This window comes from Anabrus simplex, chromosome 5 (assembly GCF_040414725.1).
Source record: "Anabrus simplex isolate iqAnaSimp1 chromosome 5, ASM4041472v1, whole genome shotgun sequence".
In the NCBI taxonomy this organism is placed as follows: domain Eukaryota; kingdom Metazoa; phylum Arthropoda; class Insecta; order Orthoptera; family Tettigoniidae; genus Anabrus; species Anabrus simplex.
In genome coordinates, this window is record NC_090269.1 from 77745142 (window position 1) to 77770636 (window position 25495).

The following is a 25495-nucleotide window of genomic DNA, read 5'->3' on the forward strand; positions in this document are numbered from 1 at the left end:
AAAAATTCACCCCAATTTGTCACTCCTGTTTAACCGCCATTAATTGGATTTTCTAAAAAGAAAAAAAATATGTGTTTCTTTATTTTTAAAGAGATCCCATATACAAATTTTCAGTTCTGTAATATCTTCAGTTTCTGAGATATATGTATCCTCATTAAAGGCATTCAACCCATTACTCACCCTTTTACACCCCTCCTATTGGGATTTACAAAAAACAAAAAAAATGTGTGTTCCTTTATTATTAAAGGAGATTCTAAATACCAATTTTTACATTTGTAAACTTTTAAAGTGTTAAGATGTAGACACACTCATTTTTTAAAATTCACCCCCCTTTTCACCCCCATTATTGGGATTTTCCAAAAACGAAAAAATACCTGTTTCTTTATTTTTAAAAGTAGATCCCAAATACCAATTTTCAGGTCTTTAATATCTTCAGGTTCTGAAATATAAGTAGCCTCATTAAAGGCATTCAACCCGGTTTTAACCCTTTTCCACCCTTCCTATTGGGATTTTCCGAAAATAAAAATACGTGTTTCTTTATTTTTAAAGGAGATTCTAAATACCAATTTTTACATCTATAAACTTTAAAAGTTTTGAGATATAGATACACTCATTTTAAAAATGCACCCCCCTTTTCACCCTCCCATTACTTGGATTTTCCAAAAACAAAAAAATACGTGTTTCTTTATTTTTAAAGGAGATTCCAAACACCAATTTTCAGGTCTGTAATATCTTCAGGTTCTGAAATATAAGTAGCCTCATTAAAGGCATTCAACCTCTTTTTTCACCCTTTTCCACCCTTCCTATTGGGATTTTCTGAAAACAAAAAAATACATGTTTCTTTATTTTTAAAGGAAATTCGGTCGATCGGTCGGTCGGTCAGGACAAGTTATTTTATATATATAAATATAAACTACAGTAAAGACAAAGCTAGAAAGGAAGGTAGGAACAAACATAAATGTTAATGATACTGATTTTACATTCCATTCACTACTTTTATGGTTTTTGAAAATGCCAATGTGCCAAATTTTGTCACGTAGGAGTTCCTTCACTTGCATTAAATTTGCCAACACAAGGCTGGTGTACATGAACACTTTCTGATACCAACGGACTGAACTGGGTTCAAGCCTGCCAACTTTAACTCAGAAAGAACGTGCTCTACCACCAGAGCAACTTAACCTCCAGTCTTCAATGAAGGCTTCAAGAGAACAAGAAATCACAATTTGGAAGATTAAAGAATGAGAAACAAAAGACAATATAAACTGTTATCTCACCCAGGCAGATTCTGTTTCAGCATGTGAGCAGGTAATCGCTGAAGGAGTTTCACAGCTGCTAGAGCAATGGGAATCCTCAGAATATCTTCTTCATCTTTGTCTGGACCAAATAGTTTGCGATTAACCTTGTGTAGTGAATCGGCTTGACTTCGTTGAGCGATAGTACGATGAAGTTGTGGTAGCAACCCTGTTGCTATGACATGTGTCACTCTAAGAGCTGTAGAGTGAGGCAAGGTGGTCTGGCGGGAAGATGCTGGCTGAGGAGCAGATTGTACAGTTTCCTCTTCCTCACCACCAACGGCAAGCTCAGCATCCAAAATCTCATCAAGATTCTCCTCCACAGCCTCCTCCGTTTGATCCTCAGTGTTGTTACCAACTTTTTCCGAAGAACTAATCTCATTTTCATTTGGTTCTGAGCTACTCGCAGCAATTCCATTAGCTTGAGCTCTCTCCACTCCTTTATTTAATTCAGACTGCTGAGCACGAGAAAGATCAAAATGGAATGCATCCAAGATTACCACAACAATGCGAACCAACTGCTTTTGAAACTCCACTAGATGGCGAAGTTTGGTGAGATAGAATCGTAAAATAGTCTCGTACTGATGCCAGGGTAGAAGTCGACATACCATACCTATAGTCTGCAACATAATTAAAATACGAAAGTGGTTAATTACTTATCTGATAGAAATTACTTAATTTGCATGTACATTTCAAGCTTACCTTCATGTCTTTTCATTTATTTAATTTTGGAACAATTTCAAAATTCCAGTAGGACTTCTACAAAAAACCTGTTTTTATAGGATTTTTATAGAACAAAAATTCCTCTATCTAAGGAATATACATGAATGGATTTATAAAGACAGATCCTGTTTTAAGAAAACTCTGCACCTAGTTATAGCCTTCTTATAGATTTCAGTACAATGTATTGAGTGGAACCAGTTAAGCATTGATGTTCAATCAATGAAATTAAATGGTGTATGGCTTTTAGGAGTGTCCGAGGACAAGTTCGACTTGCCAGGTGCAGGCCTTTTGATTTGACACCCGCAGGATGAAATGATGATCAATAATACTGTATGTTGTGTTATCTAGTCATGAGTCAGCTGAACCAATGCTAGTAACTTGTGATGTGCAATGAAATTAGGTATGAATACACTTCTAAGTGAAGCAGAAAGTCATAATTAAGATTTTTGCAATGTTCTTATTCAAAACCATGTCAAACCATGATGTAAGAAATTATGGAAAAGAGCCAAGACCCTGTATTTTACTCTGAGGGTTATTACAAGTTAGTACTGGTGAATTAAAACTTATTGTTAAGCTGCATAATCATAATATAATGGTAAGAAAAAATGAGCTGTCTTTATACCTACTGCTCATAAAGAGGTAGCCCATTTCAAGAAAATTGCTCATTTGAGGGGGAAAAAGGGAGGCAAGTACCCCTCCCCCCATTTTAAATGCAGACACCCACGGAGTGTATGAAGCGATTAGTAGCAAGGAATTTTTTGGAATTATTATGGGAGGGAGACTTGCTTGGTTCTACTCAACATGGGTTCCTCCCAGGGAGTTCTTGCACAACCATTTTTACAAAAGTCGTTGATGAATGGCAGTGTTACTTGGATCAGGACTTGATTCACGACTGCCTGTCACTTGACTGGAGCAAAATCTTCGACCCAGTGTCGCAAGCGTCATCATTTATAACTTTCATTTCCGTGTTGACATTTGACTTACATAATAGGAATCAGTCGAGGGATGTTCCACCATTCAACACTTTATATAATGTGTAACATTTATTCAATGAAGACCAGCTTCAATTCACTTGGAATCATCATCAGTTCAAAACAAATAAATAAATCAAAAGGTATCTGGATTAACACACAGTTAACATAAAATTTGCCTTAATATACACTTAAAATGGTTGACAAGAATTGCATGTCATAAAAACACGTTGAAATTTAAAGAACTTCCTTAGGGTCTAAGTCACAAATACAGTGAAACCTTGTTAGTGCGTTCCTCATTAACACGTTTTCCCGTGTAGCACATCGTAAATTTGAAGTCCCGATTCTCATCGTATTAAATCTATATAAAAATACCTCACGAATTTTTGCTATTACTGCTTAGTACGATCACATTTTTCCTAGCCCTGAGAATGTTATTTGTCATCCCTTGTGAAAGAAACGTGATTTACAACTCGGGTAAGAGCCGTCGTCACAGTTGTGTCATTACAGAAAAAGTGAGCCTATTGTGCTTGTATTTTGCATACCATTCAGAAGTTAAAAATTTATTTTGTGTTGAGTGGTACAGTGAAGTTTCATCACGTGATAGGGTAGCCTATATCTGGATTAGGAACATAATCGTGTGAAACTGACGAGTGTGGTGCATACTTGTCTTGTGATAGCCTAGTTATGGAGACAAAATTAAAAACTTCCAGAAAGTGGATTGGCATCCGCATCTTTAAGCACACAGAGGTTGCGAATTTTGAGCTCACACCTTCAAGTTTCGACTCGATCATTCAACTTGCTATCAAAGGGTAGAAAAAGGTCCAGCTATTCAATACTATTAGCTTAATATAGTGTCTTATATTGTCGCCGGTGGTGAGTTGATAGAGTCGGTGGAATCATTTAATTCTTGACATTATACTAAAAATTTGTCATGAAACCGTCATTGAAAGAAACTAAGGAACTGACATTTTTGAAGAGTTCAACTGCATATTTTTTGTTGCTGTAAATTTATGTAAATTTTTATGTGTTTTATTTGTAGTAAAACTTGGTGGATTTAAAGAATTTTCACGACTTACAGGAAAGACTGTTGATATTTTAATAATTATGAGTGTTGGAAGGCATTGATTTTAGGTATCTGAGATCTCCAGAAGTGTACATGTTGTAACCCATTTTTTTGTATCACCCTGTAGTTGCCACATGGAGGCTTCGATCACGAAATCGCTGAGTTTCGCAATCGAAATCTCTAGAATATATTTCCCACATTACCATATATGGTGCTGTAATGCTATTTGTGAAAATAACGATAAATTGTATTGGTAAAACTTCGGGTCGAATCATAGGTAGCTTCCCTGATTGGCTGTTTGAGTGTTTCTCAATTTCCGGCCTTTTGGCTCCTTAGCAGGAGTAAGGCTCTGTTCAGCGTCTTTGGTTTTCGTATGTCTTAACGATCGGACGCACCGTGTAAGGTGGTCCGCTCAGCGGCTCCAGTCATACCGGGGTAAGCATGTTTTCTTTTCTCAAGAGTTAAATTAATATGTGAATTCATTTGTTCAGAGTTTACCTTAGACCCAGGTTTTCACCTCGCTGATGTGTATTAGGAGAGGACTGTACCTCTAAAGGCCTCTGCGCTAAATTTAAATTTCCGATACTTTTTTTCCCTCTGTAAACACTCTTCTATTTGCCTTGTAAGATTGTTGTAATTATGTCATATCCCCTGTTAGATTGTCCTTGTAAATTTCATCGTCGAAGTTACGTAATTGTAATATTGTGTTGATATTTGATTTCCTTAAGAACCTCATGGTTCGATTTAACCTTTTACTTAATTGATAATGTTATCCTTTTAATTGGCGTTTTATACCTTGTTAAAATTCTATTGTGAGTAAATAAGACTAAAGAGTTAATGCTCTCACGTTTCTTTCCCTACAACGTCACGTAATATCTCGTCCTCTGTAGGGTTTCCCGGTCTGCTTCCCATACATCCTTTCCCTAGTTGTCATGTTTGTAACCCTGCGTAGCTATATGTTGTTGAAATTTAAAATGTTTTTTCCTGGTGTATCATCGGCTGACGTTATTCATTCAGGTTTGTTATTTTTGGATTATTCCATCATTACTTGTTTATTATATACCTTGTATTATGTGCTCTCTTCTGTAAAAGGGGGGGTTACATATATAACTGGTACTAGTTTCGACACTACATACATTGGGTCATCTTCAGCCACAATTTAATTGGAATCATATATTTACATATAACCAACAATAAAGAATACAATTTGGTATCTCTTAATTTAAAAGCTAAGTATAAAACATTTAAAATTGAGACTAAAATGACACATTAAAACTGTTGTGGTTGGTGTTGAACTATGTCAATGTCCTTCTAGTAACCAAGTGTTCTTGAGTCAATCTTGGAGTTGGTATTCGTTATCTGTATAGTTGAGCCATTTGGTTTATAAATTATGTCTTGTTGAATAGTAACATGAGTAATGGTTTATGTGTAGCTTGAAGGAGACATTCACACCATGAATAAGTGTTCCTTTACATCAGATGTAGTGATCTATTGTTTAATTCGGTTTGAAGTGAATGTCCCTATGTTCCTCGTAAACTGTGTGCACCCGGCACGGATACCAACACCAACATCCAAAAGGGACCTCTGCTCAATATCACAGAAATGTTTTATATATGTTTGGAACAATAGTCAATTTTAACCACAACCTGAATGAATCTATCAAGAAAACAAACATCCTTTACGAGGTTATCCACCCCCTTGTTCTCAAGACTTATCTAGGGAAAACAGCCCATCAACAGATCAATTTCCCACTCTCTCCACACCACAGCCCATCCAAAACAAGTCACCGCCCCCTCTTAAAATCAGCAGCAAGCTCCACACAGACACGAGTGCACCTCCAGCTTTTCTAGCGGTAGGGTTACGAGAACAAGGAGTAAGGGAGTAAATACTATCAAATCACTCTCCAATAATAATTAAAGTCCAAACACACACACATTAGCTCTCACTTCTTTTTCCACAGACATCCACCTTTTGCGACTACATTGTGCCATACAACCAAGGCCATACCATCATATAACATTTACCGTCAACAACATCAAGTTTCCTATGGCTGATGATGGCATACAAATAATGCCGAAACCGGTCCCAATTTTTTGAAAGGTAATAAATTCGTGATGTGTTAATGACATCACATTGTATTTGTATTGAATAGGTGGACATAATTATCCTCAATTTATAGTGGAAATCTAGATTCAATACGGACCAAAATGTAGTTCTTAACTTTAAAAACAACATCAAGAGCGTCATTTTCAAATTACAGCAGCTGTTACAAAGCAAGGGAGGATGTTCCCCCGAACTCCTCAGCACACTGTAAATAATGCAATTCTACAACCTCTGATTGCCTTGATATCGGCACTGTTAGAAGATTGTCAATTTTAACACATGCTTTTTTATTTTATTTGATGATTCGACTGCAAATAAATGAACATTTTTAACATATGTTTTTATATCCATAGCAACATCACAGCAACTTTATAACATCCTCAACTTCAAGTTCACATAACACCGGCCTGCGAAGATTTTCTGGCAAAAGTAATTGTATGTGATATACGTTACATTTAGTGTCCTTATGTAAAAAATAATACCAGTTGTTTCGTATCACATTCAGATTTGTCACAAGTCCGTCTCATGTTTATGCTAATGGAGCTTCGTTGTTGTAAATGCTAGTTGCTTTACGTCGCAACGACACAGATAGGTCTTATGGCGACGATGGGACAGGAAAGGCCTAGGAATGGGAAGGAAGCAGCCGTGGCCTTAATTAAGGTACAGCCCCAGCATTTGCCTGGTGTGAAAATGGGAAACCATGGAAAACCATCTTCAGGGCTGCCGACATGGGGTTCGAACCCACTATCTCCCGGATGCAAGCTCACAGCCGCGCGCCCCTAACCGCACGGCCAACTTGACCGGTCGTCGTCGTAAATGAGGTTTGTATTGGTTGTATGGAATGCAGGTATGGACATGTCTGAGAAAAAATATTGTATGTACTCTGTTTTGGAGGGGAGAAGGTAGTCATACAGGAACACCGGAAGAACAATTAGAACAGTTGCAGTTCGCGCATATGCAATGTCAGACAAGTTCAAAACGCCAAGATCGTGTTCTGAGAGGAGAATCTGAGAACGTGTGTCACACCTTTATCTACAAGTTACAACGTGCACTTGAAGATGACTAAGTTAATAAGTGAGGTAGTTTGTGTTAAAATGGCAAATGGCAGTGATGTTTGGAGGCAAAATGGTGTGAACAATCTCAACTCTTTTCTGTTACATATGTGGCCAGTATACAATTAAAAGCCAGAAGCAAAATATTATGCCATTTATAAAAAGCCTGTACTTGGCATATTTTAACATGAAGTTAGGCGATCAGGACAAGAATTTCGCACCCTATATTGTGTGTAAAACGTGTGTAGAAAACCTGCAGCACTGGTACAACAGGTTGTTGCCGTCAATGCCATTCGGAATCCCAATGGCTTGGCGGGAACAAAGAAATCATTTTCACGAATGTTATTTTTGTGTATGTAAAGTGTCCAGGTTCAATACGAAAAACAAAAAGCACATTCCGTATCCCTGCCTTCCTGTCCCAAAATCACCAATACAGTTACTAGAGTGTGTGTCTTCGTCATCTTCAAGTGCGGAGGATGATGACAATGATACTGCATGTTGAGGATAAAACTCCACGTCTTTATAATCAGTGTGACAAATGATTTGGTGCGTGACCTACACCTCACTAAAGAAAAGAGTGAACTTTTAGGATCAAGATTAAAAAAGAGAAATTTTTACTTCCTGGGACAAATTCATATTGTTACAGAAATCAGGAGGAAGAATTCCGGCAGTTTTGTTCACAAAGATGAACTTGCGTTTTGCTGTGACATCCTTGGCTCGATTCGTCATCTTGGAACTATTTCCCAAGCAAAGAACTGGTGTCTATTTATTGATTCCAGTAAAAGAAGACTCAAAGGTGTTCTGCACAATGGAAATAAACTTACTTCAGTGCCAGTCACCCATTCAACATCTCTTCCTGAAAATTATCACAATTTATTTATGGTGTTGCAGAAACTGAACTACAAGGAACACAGATGATTACTGTGCTGTGATTTAAAAGTGTGCGATATCATATTAGGGCAGCAAGGAGGATAAACAAAGTGGCCCAAGAGAAAATCGTTCGTGTCTGGAGAAAAAAACAATGTAAATCGTCCATTAATTGATCCTCGAAGTGTGTTATTGCCCCCTTTACATATTAAATTGGGAATTATGAAGCAGTACATGAAGGGTGTGGATAAAGGCAGTCCCTGCTTTTGGTACCTCTGTCAGAAATGTCCAGGACTGTCGGATGCCAAAATTTAGGAAGGTGTTTGTGACAGCCCCCAAATTCGGAAGCTTATGAAGGATCCGACATTCAGTACGATGAACGAAACACAGCTTCAGGCATGGGAACCATTCAAGGATGGTTGTAGCAAAATTCCCGTGTAATGTTAAAGATGTCAACTACCAACAGATTGTGGAAATCATGCTGTACAACTTCCAGAAATTGGGTTGCCACATGAGAAATAACATTTTCTGCACAGTCATCTGGATTATTTTCCTGCAAATTTAGGAACATTCAGCAAGGAACATGGTGAGCGGTTCCATCAGAATCTAACGCCTCCATGATGTCAGATTACTGTTGGTGTCTAGTGCGAGATAACACTACTGGGGAACACAAACGCAAATCAACACAGCATTCATTCACATCAAAGTGCAGCAAACAATAGTGTTCTTGTAGTGAGATTCATACATTCTACCAATGAACATGTTACTTTTATGTATATTTGTTCCAATTTGATCATGTCCCATTAAAATTACATATATTCACTATTATGGTGTTTTCTATCGAAATTACAAAAATATGTCAAATTTGGATTTCAAATAGCAAAAAAACACTGTATGTGATAGGGAAAAAAAGTTTACATATTTGAAATCAGCACACCTAAATTAGGGTAAATCGCTTCTTCAACTTTTCGCCAGAGATTTTTTAAATTTTTTTTTTTTTTTTTAGTAATATTTAAAACTCTGATCAACATTCTGTATACACGCTCCAATTATTTGTGTATTTCAACGTGTTTTTATGACATACAACCCATGGCAACTATTTTAAGACAAATTTTGAGTTAAATGTGTTAAATACCTTTTGATTTATTTATTTATTTATTTATTTGTTTTGAACATATTATGATGATTCCAAGTGAATCAAAACCGGTCTTAAATGTTACACATATAAAGTGTTGAATGGTGGAACACCCCTCAACTGATTCCTATCATACATGTGTCACAAGGAAGACTTCTGTTAGAGCTGCAATAGTTCAGTATACAAGGAAGATTATTAGCAGAGGAGAGGTCCTTCCAGGAGGGTCAAAATCAGTATACGGAGGGGTCCGCTCAAAACCTATCAAAAGTGACATCAGAAGTAGTTCAGGGTTCTGTGATCAGCCCCTGATGTACCTCGTATTTGTGCTTGATTTTCCCAGTTGTGTACCCACACACATGGCACAATATGCAGATGACATCATCCAGTAAAAAAGCATAAAAAACAATTAAGATAGTCAAAAACTGCAATCAGACTTGCAAAATTTATATATATGGTCTTCCGTAAATGGTTTAAACATAAATGTAAATCAACATAAATATATTAGGATAAATAGGTCACGAAACTGCCAAGAGAATACACAAATTAAATGAGAAAGGAATCCCACAGTGCTCAAATATTAAACTCTTCGGAACCAATGTGTGTATTGATTTGAAATGGAACCTGTAGACGGGGGAGGCAAGATGAAAAGCGGTGAAAATTATGGTATTTCTTAGCAGGAATCTAACAGGCTTCAAATCAGCAGCCCTACAAACATTCTATATCAGTATGGTGAGACCCATATTAACTTATGGCTTTCCTGCCTGAAATCCCACCATAGTTGGAAACCTGAACAAACCACAGAGGATACAGCATCACGCGGAGAGGCTAATTACTTAATGCTCCTATCTTAGTTCAGCTAACTCCCCTCGACAGAAACTACTGTCAAAAGAACTGACTTGATCCTCCTTCGGAGATCTTTCAGCGCTCCATTAAACTTAACCCTTTTCATCGTCTTTCCCTATCCTTTCGCTCTGTTCGCAGAGGAGTTAATCTTGTCCCACCATTTGCTCGCACCTCGTTCTACCAATCCGGAGACTATGGCCGCTCCTCACGAATCTGGAATGGACCATCACTTGAAATAAAAACCTTGCCTCTGATGCAGTTTACGAAACATGTAAAAAAAAAGATGTGGTAAATCTCTGTGTGTACATGAACAGGAGTGAAAGTGTTATTGAGTAAATGTAGTAGTAGTAGTATCCTCACTGGAGACCATGCACATCCTCAAAGGTGGTGTATCCTTTCCCAAACTTGTTTCATAGGAACACCTGAAGTAAATTAAAAGTGAGAACTACAAATCTACTTAAAAATGTAAAACTATGTACTCACATTAATGGCAGCATCCACAATACTACTTTTATTTGCATACTTCTCCGAGCATAAAAATGACGATGCCAACGGTAAAATGAACTGTGTTAAAGTTCTAGGGTTTGGAGCCTTCTCAAGGTTTTTGGCAACATCACAGAATCTGTAAGCAACAAACATAATAACATAAAAAATCTGCTATCCCTCCAAATAATACCAAAATGTGGTTACAACTGAAATACATTTGGGGAATTAGAATGTTAACTTCAGCATAATATTTGCAACATAAAGACTTCACTGCTGAACTCTAAATTTCAATTCAATTATTTATAGCCAAGAAGAAGAAGAAGAAGAAGAAGAAGAAGAAGAAGAAGAAGAAGAAGAAGAAGAAGAAGAAGAAGAAGAAGAAGAAGAAGAAGAAGAAGAAGAAGAAGAAGAAGAAGAAGAAGATGAAGAAGGTCTTCCAAAAATACAAAGCAATCCCTGTTACACAGAAAAGATGAAGTCATGGATATGTTTTTCAGCTTAGAAGATGAGAGAATGAGTTCATATTGACAATAATTCTATGCTTTTCCATGCAGTGCAAGTGTCTGTACTAGATTACAGGAGTTTTTTTAAATTTTGTGTGGCTATTTCTAGCCAAGCGCAGCCCTTGTAAGGCAGACCTTCCAATGAGGGTGGGCAGCATCTAACATGTGTAGGTAACTGCGTGTTATTGCAGTGGAGAATAGTGGTATGCGTGGTGTGCGAGTTGCAGGGATGTTGGGGACAGTGCAAACACCCAGCCCCCGAGCCACTGGAATTAACCAATGAAGGTTAAAATCCAAGACCCAGCTGAGAATCGAACCTGGGACCCTTTGAACCGAAGGCCAGTACGCTGACCATTCAGCCAACGAGTCGGACATAAGAGGAGTGCAGCGGTACACTTAATTACTCTTTTTGAAGAAATGAGCTTGCATTCTTATAGCAATGTATATAATGTAATGCTACTAACAATATACATAGATCATGAAAACTGATTGCCTTTGGTGATGTTACTGTGTGTAAGGGACTTTGCTGTGACCTAGATGAAATGCCAGTCAAAGACAAAGGAAACTCGTCAAAACATGGTGCTATTTGTATCTACTGTATATAGAAGGCAGTGTTCTGACACATGGTAATAACATAAGCAAGAAGATGATTACGACTTAGTATAGATAGTAGACGACGGACGCTGCTTGCCACGGTTGTCAAAGTGTCTGTTTTCTGTCCACACTAATTCTAGATAGACACCCAGCAAAATAATATGTCCATGTTAAAACCATTTTAATAGTTAAGTCTCTTAAAGTGGTCATTCTTAGTCTCATATCACTGGTGCAGATAATGAAGTAAAAGGAGGGAAGTAAACAGCAAGCAAGTGAAATGAAGCTCTTAGGAAGAATGATGAAAATGACAAGACAAAGTAAAGAAAAAAAGGTAATGTTAACACACTGGTGATGGGCTCCAGACAGAGGTTGCTACTCCCTGTTCAAGCCTGCAAGAACAAAATTACACTGCTGCATTCAAGAGCAAGTTGAAAAGTATTTGAGATATCAAACTAAAACATGGAACATGTTCTCCCCAGGTTGCTTAGTAGTTCTGTACAGTGTGATGTTTACATCATTAAATAAAATAAGTTTCATTATGAAAGATCCATACTGAACTGTGATTACAATAGAGTTAAACTAATGTATTATTAAGGTCCACCTTTTCAATACAAAATATACAGTTTAAATTACATAAATGATTATGGACTAGTTTCGACCTAATATTAGGTCATCATCAGCCTAAAGCAAAATTAAAACATAAATACCGAAGAAATCAAACAATGTAAAGACACATACGGTCTCGTAAATGTAGGATATAGAGGTTTGAATATTAGGATACATATTAACAATGTCAAACGAGTGAAGGGAATGATTAGGTTGGATATGAAAATCATTTAGATTCTCGATCAATTCTGCAGGATTTTTAATAGATCTTTTAGATAAAAAAATGATAATATCTTCTTAGAAACTTTTGAATAAACAAGATTTGGTTAAGAGAAGAAATTAAATTCCTATACAAGAAAATATCTTTCTTATGAAACTCACCTCGTAGCTGCAAATTTCCTTTCATGTGTTCAATGGAATTTATTTCAATCTCTAATTGATAATAGATTTTTCACCACATTAGCTAAGAAACAGAAAACCTTGGATAAGAAGCTTTGTATGCTGAAAAGTTCTAAACCTAACAACCTTGCTTCTGGTAATAGAAATTCCTCTAGCACAACGATTCAATGTCATCCACCAATTATTAATTTATCCAATGTTTCTCTTAATGATGATGAAAATTCAATTTTAGCCAGAGGTCCTAATCATAACTGGCCTAATCTTAATATGCTTGACACCAACACTACTATGATTTTAGAATCTGAACTAGCCATCAGTAAATTACCCTTTGAAGAACAGGATGAAGTTGGGTTCGAAGTAAAACGTAAAATTAACGACTTTCTTAACTCAATAGCAATAAAGAATCAATCATTGGTCAGAAGCGATTACGCGCTCTTAAAAAGAAGATTTCTGATAATAATCTTACTGTCACTAAGGCTGACAACTGTCATAATGGAAAGAAATGATTTTTTTTTTTTGCTATTTTGCTTTACGTCGCACCGACACAGATAGTTCTTATGGCGACGATGGGACGGGAAAGGCCTAGGAATGGGAAGGAAGCGGCCGTGGCCTTAATTAAGGTACAGCCCCAGCATTTGCCTGGTGTGAAAATGGGAAACCACGGAAAACCATCTTCAGGGCTGCCGACAGTGGGATTCGAACCCACTATCTCCCGGATGCGAGCTCACAGCTGCGCGCTCCTAACCGCATGGCCAACTCGCCCGGTAATGAATATATTGATAAGACTAAAGATTTCTTTTCTGACGGTTCGTTCACTGTAATTAAAAAGGACCCTACTCAAAAAATCCAACGCCTACTTAAACAAACTCTTAAAAATACTTCATTCCTTTTAACTGAACAAGAAAAATTTATTAGCATTAATCCAAGCCTTCCGACCGCTAAAGCCCTTCCAAAGATACACAAACCTGGCGTCCCCATCCGTCCGATCATCAATTATAGACCAAGTCCTCTATATAAAACCTCTCAATTCATTCTATTCTAAGAAGATATTATCATTTTTATCTAAAAAATCTATTAAAAAATCCTACAGAATTGATCGAGAATCTAAATAATTTTCATATCCAACCTAATCATTCCCTTCACTCGTTCGACATTGGTTTTTTTTTTTTTTTTTTTTTTTTTGGTAGTTGCTTTACGTCGCACCGACACAGATAGGTCAGGCGACGATGGGACAGGAAAGAGCTAGGAGTGGGAAGGAAGCGGCCGTGGCCTTAGTTAAGGCGCAGCCCCAGCATTTGCCTGGTGTGAAAATGGGAAACCACAGAAAACTATTTTCAGGGCTGCCGACAGTGGGATTCGAACCTACTATCTCCCGAATACTGGATACTGGCCACACTTAAGCGACTGCAGCTATCGAGCTCGGTTTCGACATTGTTAATATGTATCCTAGTATTCAAACCTCTAAATTATATCCTACATTTACGAGACCTTATGTGTCTTTACATTGTTTGATTCTTTGGTATTTATGTTTTAATTTTGCTTTAGGCTGATGATGACCTAATATTAGGTCGAAACTAGTCCCTAATCATTTATGTAATTTAAACTCTGTATATTTTGTATTGAAAAGGTGGACCTTAATTTATTTATTTACATAGTTTACACCCACATTGAAGCACTTAAATCAAACCAATATACATTTATGTTAACAAAGAATTAACTGAAGATTTAGCTTGCATCATCTTCTTCCTTTCCTAAAACCTCTTCATTCTGGCTGACCTGGCTGCACTTTCTTCATCAGATATGACATATTGTTTGTGTTGTATAGTTTTTAATGACAATCTTATTTGTTTGTTCTTGAGAATCCTTTTTTCTTCTCTATTTTCAATTTGCTTCATTGTAATATTCAGCTCTTCTAAATCATTCTGAACTTCTTTAAAGCTTAATAATACATTTCTTTAACTTTATTGTAATGTTTACATCTTCATCAACTGTATCTCTATTCCAACACATGAGATTATTGTTCATGGTTTGATGTAGAAGTTCCAAAATCACTTTCAGAATCATTATCATCATTAGAAATACCTAATTCTTTGTCACTCAATATATATGATAAATGGTCTGCACATAATTCATCAGAAACATCGGTATCCACCAGCAACTGCATGAGCCACGCCATGTTGACACAGGAACAGTTCCAGATTTCCAATATTATTTTGTTCTGCCTTAGGCTCTGTATTCCATGACCACACCCTCTGAAACTTATATTCTCACCACCAGATTGTAATAGTGATCAAGGAAAGGCAAGGTGCATGAAAACAAAATTTCTTGGGGCCCATTGCCAACCATTCGTGAGCATACTACAAGATATCACGGGGCCCGTTGCTGATGTGTTAAATAAGAAAGCTGAGATTTTGTACTTAGAGGTGAAGTTTCCACGGTGTGTACAATTATTTAGTTTATTTTCCGGGTTGAACCGTGTTGTTTTCTGTACATTCCCAAGAAATCTTGTTTTCATGCACTTTGCCTTTCCTTTATCACTATTACAATCTGGTGGTGAGAATATAAGTTTCAAAGGGTGCAGTCATGGGATACAGAGTGTAAGGCAGCTATTGAATGTACAGGCAGTCTCCTGCCTGGAAGACTGATTACCTCGGATCCAGTAGGGGTATTTCAGTCGCCTTGACAAAGAATACTCCAATGTATTCAAAACATCAGCAAACTGTACGTAATGTACAGAAAACAACAACACGGTTCAACCCGGAAAATAAACTAAACAAGAAAGCTGAGAGAAAAGACCAAAGGGACAACTTCAAAAGAAGAGGCCCTAAAAGACTGAGCAGGACTTGAAGAAACAGGTGTCAAATGTAAAAGTGCTTCTCAGGCAATGACAGGGTATGATGGAGATCTATTATATATAACTTGAAATCAATCAAAAAAGAGGAGGTGAAAGAGTTGACTGATCAGAAACATAAAGTATGAAGCAATCTTAATCTTGGCATTATAATCCACAAAAGCAACTGTTTTAGAAGGGAGTATATTCATCATTTTAGCTAACTGGTTTTCTCAGCGAATTACTGCCAGGGTGATACAGGTATTGATTCCCTTGAGGAACCTGAATTATTTGTCCTGAATGAGTAAATTCCAGGTAATGCTTGTGAGGTTTCTGAAATGAAAAGCTCCATTCCTATGATGTGGATTTCATTTAAAAAATGGATATCCCTTGGCTATGATCACAAAACAACTGCCACATAAAACTACAAAGCTTTTTCTTTTTTCTTTTTGGACAATGCCCTTTTAAGTCTTGAATATTTTAATTTAATTTATAAATTCTCTGATGCCAAATTTAACTTTTGATAATTAAGAAGCATATACTGTCCTATTCTATCACTAACACTGCATACTGTTTCAGGTTAGGATACTGAAGAGCCATCAAGTCCACAAGTCAGCCCTTTACTATCCTATTTTAATTTTGTATGTTTTTCTGGTTTCTTGTTTGTCTAAATGCATTCTATTTTAAGAATTCTAAGTACTTTTATAGTTTGTATCAACAGTAAATATCTTTTAAAAATTAATATTAATTCATGTTCAATTAAAGAGACCAAACGTTTTATACTGATTTAAAGTAACATTGAAAGAGGGTGAAACATGTATGTTGCATAATTAATTGAACTGAATTAATAGAAAGACTAACAAAAACTGAATGACAGATTGAATTGTTTAACTTTCTTAACCACTTGATTGGGCTTGATGCCTAAAGTTGTCAATAGCACTTATACACCGAGTGGCCAAAAGTCATGGGAAGAGGTGTCCCATTCGAAAATGTACCGTGTATGACACCTGAATGTTGCAGCTAGCTGAGGCGTAGCTGAGCAGTCTGTCACAGACACCAGTGTCATGAAGATGGCAATACATCGCGAGCTAACAAACTTTGAACGTGGGATGATCATCAGAGCACAGTGCATGGGTCATAGCATTGCAGAGATTACATGCGAATTTGGGTTTCCAAGGTCAACAGTGTCGAGAGTGGATTTTCAATATCGCAGAGGGAATGTTACCACCCGGGTAAACCACCGCATGGGAAGACCACAGGTGTTTAACGAACAGACATCATGTCGCCTCTGCAGAACCATACTGGGCGCTCGATGGGCTAATGCGAGTCAAATCACCGCCCAGTTGAATGTGGGAGTCAGAAACCCATTTCTACCAGGACTGTAAGGAGGCAACTGCACCGCACAGGCTTCACCAGCCGATGACCAACTCGTGTCCCTTTCCTGCCACCTTGACACAGAGCTCAACGTGCATGGCCCGCGAACATCAGCAATGGGCCATGGAACAGTGGTAGCATGTGCTATGGTTCGATGAAACCCAGTAGCTATGGATCTTGCATGTCAACAAGGTTGAGTCCAGGCGGGAGGTGGCTCAGTTCTGGTCTGGGTGACGATCTCATGGTCGCAATTAGGCCCCACTGTCCGGCTGCAGGGAGCGCTTACAGGTGCACGTTATGTGGACAATCTTTCAGACCACTGCATCCCTTTCTGGCCCTAGAGTACCCTGATAGAGATGCCATGTCTCAACAGGACAATGCGCCATGTCACCGCTCTGTGGTGGCATGCAGGTGGTTGGATGAGCACTCCAGTGAAGTTACGACCATGGATTGACCCTCCAGATCCCCCGATCTTAATCCAATCAAGCATTAATGGGATGCTGTCGATGCTGCTGTACGCTCCATGAACTGCACCAACTACACAAGACCAACTGTGGGTAGCAGTGCAAGATGCGTGGGTTCAGATCCCTCCAGAACGATTCCAACACCTTGTAGAGTCGATGCCTCGCCGTATTTCTGCCATTTTGTGGGCTTGTGAAGGAGCAACTCATTATTAACATTGCATGCAGTGTCTTCCCATGGCTTTTGACCATCCAGTGTATATTCCACTAATGCGTATCTTTTCATAAATAAATAAATATATATATATATATATTCATATATATATACCGTCCAATATGACCTCACATTCTGTGCAGAGAACACATGCCTTCTAGGATAATAATAATAATAATAATAATAATAATAATAATAATAATAATAATAATAATAATAATAATAATAATAATAATAATAATCTTCTTCTTCTTCTTCTTCTTCTTTCAAATAACCCATTTGGAGGGTATAATGAATCAACTTTAGTTACATTTCATTGTGTTTGATTTCCTTGTTTTCCTATTTCCTTCATCCTTCAAGAGTGTCGTTCTTCCCTTCTTGAGTCCACTTTCTTCTAGTTGTTGGTTTCTTCTGCTCCTGAAATGCTGCCTTTTGAACTGCTTCTCTTAAAGTGTTCTGTTTTTGATTGTATCTCTTTGATTGTATTGTACATCTACAAACTTATGAATATATTTGAGTTATACTGGCTATTGTTGTTGGAAGGCAGTATTTTTAAATGTAAAAAGTCAATAAATGGTGAGCACAAGTTTTAGGCCAGCACAGAAAGTAAATATAATCTGTTTTAGACACTCATAATATCAAGTCATTCGTTTAATCTCATTAATTCTTCTGATGAGGTTGACGTCAGGAAGGGCATGCAGACGTAAAAACTCGCTACGTAAATTCGCCTCACTTCATATTCAACCTCGTAGGGAAAAGGGATAAGGGTAATGTATTATCATGTTATGCAATACTGATACAAAATAACTCAATGGCCAGTCATTTGTCTCTGTCAGTTGAGCAGTAGGCCTACCACATAATAAACCTGATCACTGCTTTCTTTTTAATTGACTTGCGCCGCTAACTTCCCTTCTACTGGCATGTCGTCATTCCAAATGACGTCATCTTCACAGCCATCTTGTCAGCCACGCAATGCAATCGATGTCCCGTCTTTTTTTTTTTAACCTTTTAAAAATAGTTTTCTTCCCGACTATAGAGTCCATACTGTGTGAAGCTATTCCCAAATGGTTTCTAGAGATAGTCTCTGATATTCCCAGATGGTGTATGTGCAACAGAAGCCACTCCTGATTAAAGCTGTGTTGTTGAAAGCGTGCCAAACCACCAGCTGATAACTAGCGTATGTTTCAAGTTGTATTTCTGAATGTAATACATAGTGACTGGAAGCATTCTTTTGATAACTGCAGCTGTTATAAGCCAGACCTTTATTTTTATAAATATATTTCATCCTTATTCTCTACAGTTATCACATCGGGATTTACCAAAACAGCTGAAATTGAGATAAAGAGAGACTGCATTGTTTAGGTTAGGTATGCTATCAAGTGCCCAGATAGTGCCAAAAGTTCCACAACGGAAAGAATAAAAATAAATAACTGGAAAGTTTGCCACATTTATGGATATCTACAGGTGTGGCTGTAATGTGTTTTAGTATCATAATGTTTAATTTCGTATGTTCGTTGTCTCTCATTTTTTATTAACGCGTACCCTAGTATGTTTTGTTTGGCGTGTCCGAAAATCGTTGAAAGTAAGTAGGAACATAAAAAATTAATATTATTATTATTATTATTATTATTATTATTATTATTATTATTATTATTATTATTATTATTATTATTATTATTATTACTTGTTAGGTACATTGGCGAATAAAACAATTGTGACTGGATTGTTTTTATCACATTTTAAACCTACTTCACTCCCAAAAAAACCTATATTGGCTGGAGTAATGAGATATTAAACAATCACTTTGTTAATGATCTCACCTGATAGGCCTAGCAACAACCCAGAATACGAAAGTAAACTCGTTTTCTCATCCCAAGGTGGTGCAGCTCTTCTTTAGACAGGCTCCAGTGGAAGGGAGTTGTATGTACCATTTTTATCACAAATCAACCTTCCTAGCATTCATAAATCTCTGGCAATACGGTGTCGGGAATGAACTAAAGCTCCCGAGAACAACAGCTAATTGTGCTAACCATTAAGCTGGCGGACATTCTTAACTATATGTGTGAGATTAAATTTTTTCATTTTCTTCGTCTCAAAAAGCCAAGGAGGGATAATATGGGAGGGAGGTCAAATACATGAGTAAACGCGGTACATCCTGTCCTGTACCAAGTAGATGCTGAGAAACTTTTTTTTTTTGCTAGTGGCTTCACATCGCACCAACACAGATAGATCTTATGGCGATGATGGGATAGGAAAGGCCTATGAGTTGGAAGGAAGCGGCCATGGCCTTAATTAACGTACAGCCCCAGCATTTGCCTGGTGTGAAAATGGAAAAACACGGAAAACCATCTTCAGGGCTGCCGACAGTGGGTTTCGAACCCACTATCCCCCAGATGCAAGTTCATGGCCGCGCGCCCCTAACCACACGGCCAACTTGTCTGGTGCTGAGAAACTATTGAGAGTACTGCAAACATGGCTAGGACTGGAAAGACATTAAATTTTATCACTGAATATGAACTAGCAAAAAATTTATTATAGTTAGTGATGCAACAGATGATGTAGAATGGTTAACAAGATGGATTAACACATCTGAGCAGACCTACATACTACCCGACTCATTTAAGAATAGATGCTTTTCTGTCACATTCCTCTATTATCACTATTCCTAAGGATTGGCAATCAGCTCTTATAAGTCCCCTCCATAATAAAGACCAAAAAAGCAGATGTGAATAATTATACTCCGCACGGCTTTACTTCTAAACTGACGTTTTGCAAAACAAATGAGCATCACCTTACCTCTGTTGCCAGCGTGCTACTGCCGTGAGAACAGCTGATAAAACACGACGGTGGTAATATCGTACTCAGAAAAGCTAATGAATCAGCATTGGAAACAAATTGACAAAAGCTACATATACCAACAACATCCGACACTAAAAAAAAGAATACATTATTAAGAATAAAAGAGAATGAGGAAATACATCACTCACCACTAATGGCTGGCATAGGTAGGAGGTTATCGACTATAAAAGGAACACTCCACTGATTTCAGAGTCACTTTCTTGCCACTTGCCTTTGCCGAACTACACTGAGACATTCTAAACATGCATGAACTAAGTACACTAAACTACTAAACCTGTATTGTACTAACTTATGCTCTGCTAAATTGTAAACTACGCTATAATGTAGTATACTAGAGAGATAAATAATAATATGAAAAACATTCATTTCTGAAGAAAAATCCAAAGATCGTGAACCATACCAAATACCATACACGCTCAGTGAGATAGGTTAACCACGTGGTGAATGTAAATAATAGAGTTGGCAACTAGGTTTTAAAATCACACTCTGCCAATATAACTTTATATGAATGGCAGCTTGGGATTGGTTGGATGTCTATGTTTCAGTGCAAAACCACCAGAGAGAGCCAAAATGAGCCAAAACGTCAATTTAGAAGTAAAACAGTGCGGAGTGTACAAAGGTATATCGCTTCATTCACTTGCCTAAAAATCCTATCCATCGCACTTCAAAGGTGCACTCATCCTATTGTTGAGCCACAGATTTATCAAGCCGGCATATGTAAAACCTGCTGCTGCATCAAACAGATCTTTTCACTAATGAGTATCATCAAAATCTTCACGCCAAACCGCTTGTATTGACTTTTGTTGATTTCAAGAAATCAACTCAATCGACTGATTCAGTCTTCTTCATATCCTCATGAAGATGGGCGTGGACAGTAAGACTCATTCCTTCATCAAACAATCTCTGACCGACACCTATTCACAAGATCTTTAGATCCTTTGAGATTAAGACTAGTCTTGGTCACGACAATGGGTTATCAAACATATTTTCCAACTGTGTTCTTAAAAAGGTAATTTACGGGTGGACACTACACAATAATGGAATTAGTCTCGGCACTGGGTCCAAAGCAGTGAACTTCAACTGCCTTTCTTTTGCAGTTGATGTACTCTTAATGGCAGATTACCTCAACAATGCCTACCTCCAGGCTGAAACATTACAAGAAGTAGCCGAGTCTATAGATCTTCAGATATTTTTTGAAAAAAGTGAAGTAATGATGTCTGACTGTCAAAATACCACTGCACTTCTCGACACAAAGTACAGAAATATCAAAAGTTGCATTTATTTGAAGTATCTTGGAGAGATAATTTTCTTTAATGCATCAGAGAAAGAAGCTTTAAAATATCAGGCAAAACATATGGAAACAGCTTTTCTCCTCTGCAAACCTACTTGTCAGACCGAACTGATTTCATGGCATGCCAAACACGGAAGTCAAATAAATACAGAAGAAGTCCGTTATAGCGAAAATTCATAATATCGAAAAATTTACTCGCAATAACGGATTGTCGTTATATCCGATTTTGTATAAAAATGCACATTAAAATCGGTATGAAACGGCAATCAGTTTGTTCAAAACTTGCGTTTCCGCAAATGATATCCACACTACGGCTTAAATGTTTGTTATTTTTCGTAATCCGATACTACGTGAAAGTATGTTTAATTTAATTCTGAAAAAAAAATAGTACCGTATTTCTCCGAATCCAAGATGAATCCCACTTTTTCCTTCAAAAAATTTAAATCAGGCTCAAAAAGAACTTCGTAAAATCATATGAATGCCTTGTTGTACAGTAGGCCTACGCATTTTTAGACGCCGAGCATTGGCTTTCGTCTCGCCGTATCTTTTTTTTTTTTTTTTTTTTTTTTTTGCGGGTGCACAATTATTCTTCATTTCCACGGGTTTAAGGACCATTAACTTAACATTGGCATCATAATACCGAAGAGAACCCGTTGAAAATTTTCCGGCAATACCTATTCCATGCGTCTCTACAATACAATGATCCATAAGGAAATTATTCTTGCTGTCTATAAAACTGTTGATTTTACGCAGCGTCAGATATAACCGGCTACCGCTACACGCACGTCTCGCTTGCCGCGTTCAGCCAAATTCAGCGGCTAGCGATATATAGGCCTAATCGCAGACGTTGAAAGTCAACGAACGAGTTTATATCGCCACGGTATGGCCATTTCGCCCTTGCGTTTTTCATGCACACACCTCACAATTTCATCTTCGACTTCTTTAAAGCATCCTTGTTGCGGACCACTGAATGCATTTTTTGTACAGTACTAATTTTTTTTAGCTCTTTGTATTCACACTAACATCAAATATTGGCTTTGGTTAGGCCTATGCCGTATTTTCTTGCGGCTACACAATTATTCTACATTGTCCATGTTGCTTCTTTTCACACGCACACAGAACTCGTTGACAATAAACGACCGCCTCTTTACTATACATCGCTAGCCGCGACAACCGGTTGTACAGTGTCTCAGAAGATGATCGATCGCATTTTGTTGCAAACGTTTCAGTTTTCTTATTCACACAGCGTCACGTATCCTAACTTAACCGTACTATACGTATGATGAAAACACACTTCAAGCGCCAGTAGAAAAATTACAACTTTCTCGCTATAAATTTTCATAATAGCCTTTCCGTAATTTAACCAGACGCGACAAAATATAAACTAACCTCTGAAATCATTTAAGCACTCTGCCATATCTCGAGGTGTATCCCATTCTTACTTAATTGCAGTATTTGGCCTCAAAAGTAAGCGGTCGTTTAGTCAGCCCTAATTTTTAACGAGTTAACAACTGTTATCGGACATGTTATTTACGCATTTATAACGAAAATATGTTCTCTTTCATTTCGAATTTTCTTTACGGAACAGCTGTCGATGGGTATTACTAATCGACTCCTACATCGCCTTCGAATGTCGACGAAAGAAATCGCTAGTGCACATAGTGAGGAAACGATGCCGAAGGTAATCGATCGCACGCAATATTTGAATATTTGAATGTCAACGAGAGAGCTCGCAAATGCACAAAGTGAGAAAACTACACCGTACCGAAGATGATCGATCGCATTTTGTTGCAAACGTTTCAGTTTTCTTATTCACACAGCGTCACGTATCCTGACTTAACCGTACTATACGTATGATGAAAACACACTTCGTTCTGGGGTGCATAAATATCGGTAACGGAAAAAATCGCGCGCGCGCTTTATCGCTCGTAATAACGGATGCGTCAGTGACAGGGTTCTCGCTGTAACCGAAAGACGATACACAGTTTAATGTAGGATTTTCGAAGGGACAGAAAAAAGTCGTCGCTATAACGGAGTTCTCGTTATATGCCGTACTCGCTATAGCGGACTTCTACTGTATTAAAGTTTATTTAATCCACCTATTCAATACATTAAAAAGAGATTTTAATAAAGAATTAAATCTGTAAATAAAATTGTAGGGACATGTTTCGCCCCTTAATTAAGGGCACATTCAGCCTTAATCTCAATCTGAAAGATAATTAATCTGGTACCTGATTGTAGTTAAATTACATATGAATGTGATGATGATGTTGGAAATATGCTTCAAATGGTGAGCAAAATGGTTGACAATAGTTATGATATTCTTAAAATGAAGCCTTAATAAAGTCTAATATACAAATAGTCGTAAATTTATACACTTTCTTGAATGTCCTTGTTTAAAAATTGGTAACAAATTGTATACTGGTAGTTTTATAAGAACGTAAATTTTGTAAAGTGGCGTCCTTTGGATGTTGAGGGCATTAGAGAAAACTTTTGGATCATAAATAGATCGAAAGTCACAATAATAATAAAAATGTAGTTGAGTAGAGTATTAATACGTATTAATACGTATAGAGTATTAATACGTATTAAAGCTAGCAAAGAGGCGTTTCCGTTGCTCACTTCAAGTGAGGTTTATAATAAATTGTTACGTTGAAACAAGTAAAGTAGGGCCTTTTGATGGTTGAGGGTGTTAACAAATTTTTTTATCGGGTGTTAAATAGTTTAAAACGTCAGGATAGTGATGAAGAATGTAGTAATAACTCCGCCTCTTGTATAGAGTCAAAAGGGAAATTTGGTTTGAAGTCGGTAACAATAGGAGATTTACGTGTTAAAGAATGAATTTGAATGAAAGGAGAGTTTAAAGAGAAATCGAAGTGTGTAAATTCACTAAACTCTTTACTAATGTTGAAATTGGTTGACGTATAGAAGAGTTGGAGAGAAAACGTTGTGTGTAATTTCATTTATTTTCAATTGTAATAGTGTTAAATAGTTGCTATGGTACCGTTGAAATGACTGATATTTAAGTTACTAGTGTTACAGATGATGTCAGATTAATGGAGGAGAGGGTCGAAGCGGTGTGCCAAGTTTATATGCTATTGGCCGTAGCGGGTAGCGGGAAATGAGTTCAATTCTTAGAACAATATAAAGAGAAATGATATCATCAGTATCAAGTGGATTTCAAATAAAAGTTAGATCCAGTCTATAGTCAATCTTTTGTGAGGAGATAAATTAGCCTTCCTCTCAAACTACGATGCGGGAGAGAGGGGGTGTGACAGTAAATATCCTTAAGTTCTGTAAGAACTCAGTTAATTTCGTTAAAAGGTGTCCTGTAAAGGGCATTAAGAAATCAAACTGTAGCATTAATAGTCTGGAAAATTCTGTAATCTTTTTAAAGTATGTAAAATAGGGGAAGAGTGCTCGACGGCAAGTAGTTGTGTTACAAGTAGCTATAACAATATAATTCTGTGGAAACAGTTAATACTACTGAAAGGCGTTTTAAGAATATCATAACTATTGTCAACCATTTCGCTCACCATTTGAAGCATATTTCCAACATCATCTTCATATTCATATGTAATTTAATTACAATCAGGTACCAGATTAATTATCTTTCAGATTGAGATTAAGGCTGAAGATGCCCTTAATTAAAGGACAAAACATGTCCCTATAATTTTATTTACAGATTTGATTCTTTATTAAAATATCTTTTTAATGTATTGAATAGGTGGAATAAATAAACTTTAATATTTATTTGACTTCATTGTACATTTCAATACAGACAAAAATATGAGAATTATAACATGTAATGCCAAACACTGTCGCT

General features: G+C 37.2%; 1 protein-coding gene across 1 annotated transcript in view; it reads right to left on the minus strand.

The window, feature by feature from the left end:
• LOC136874515 (small subunit processome component 20 homolog) overlaps positions 1-25495 on the minus strand; it is a 278038-nt gene that overhangs the window by 115837 nt on the left and 136706 nt on the right. Inside the window, exons 22-23 of the mRNA XM_068227773.1 lie at positions 10536-10674; positions 1275-1912 (exon numbers count right to left, since the gene is read on the minus strand). Of these exons, the coding sequence (XP_068083874.1) occupies positions 1275-1912; positions 10536-10674 (777 nt within the window). The remainder of the gene's footprint in view (positions 1-1274; positions 1913-10535; positions 10675-25495) is intronic.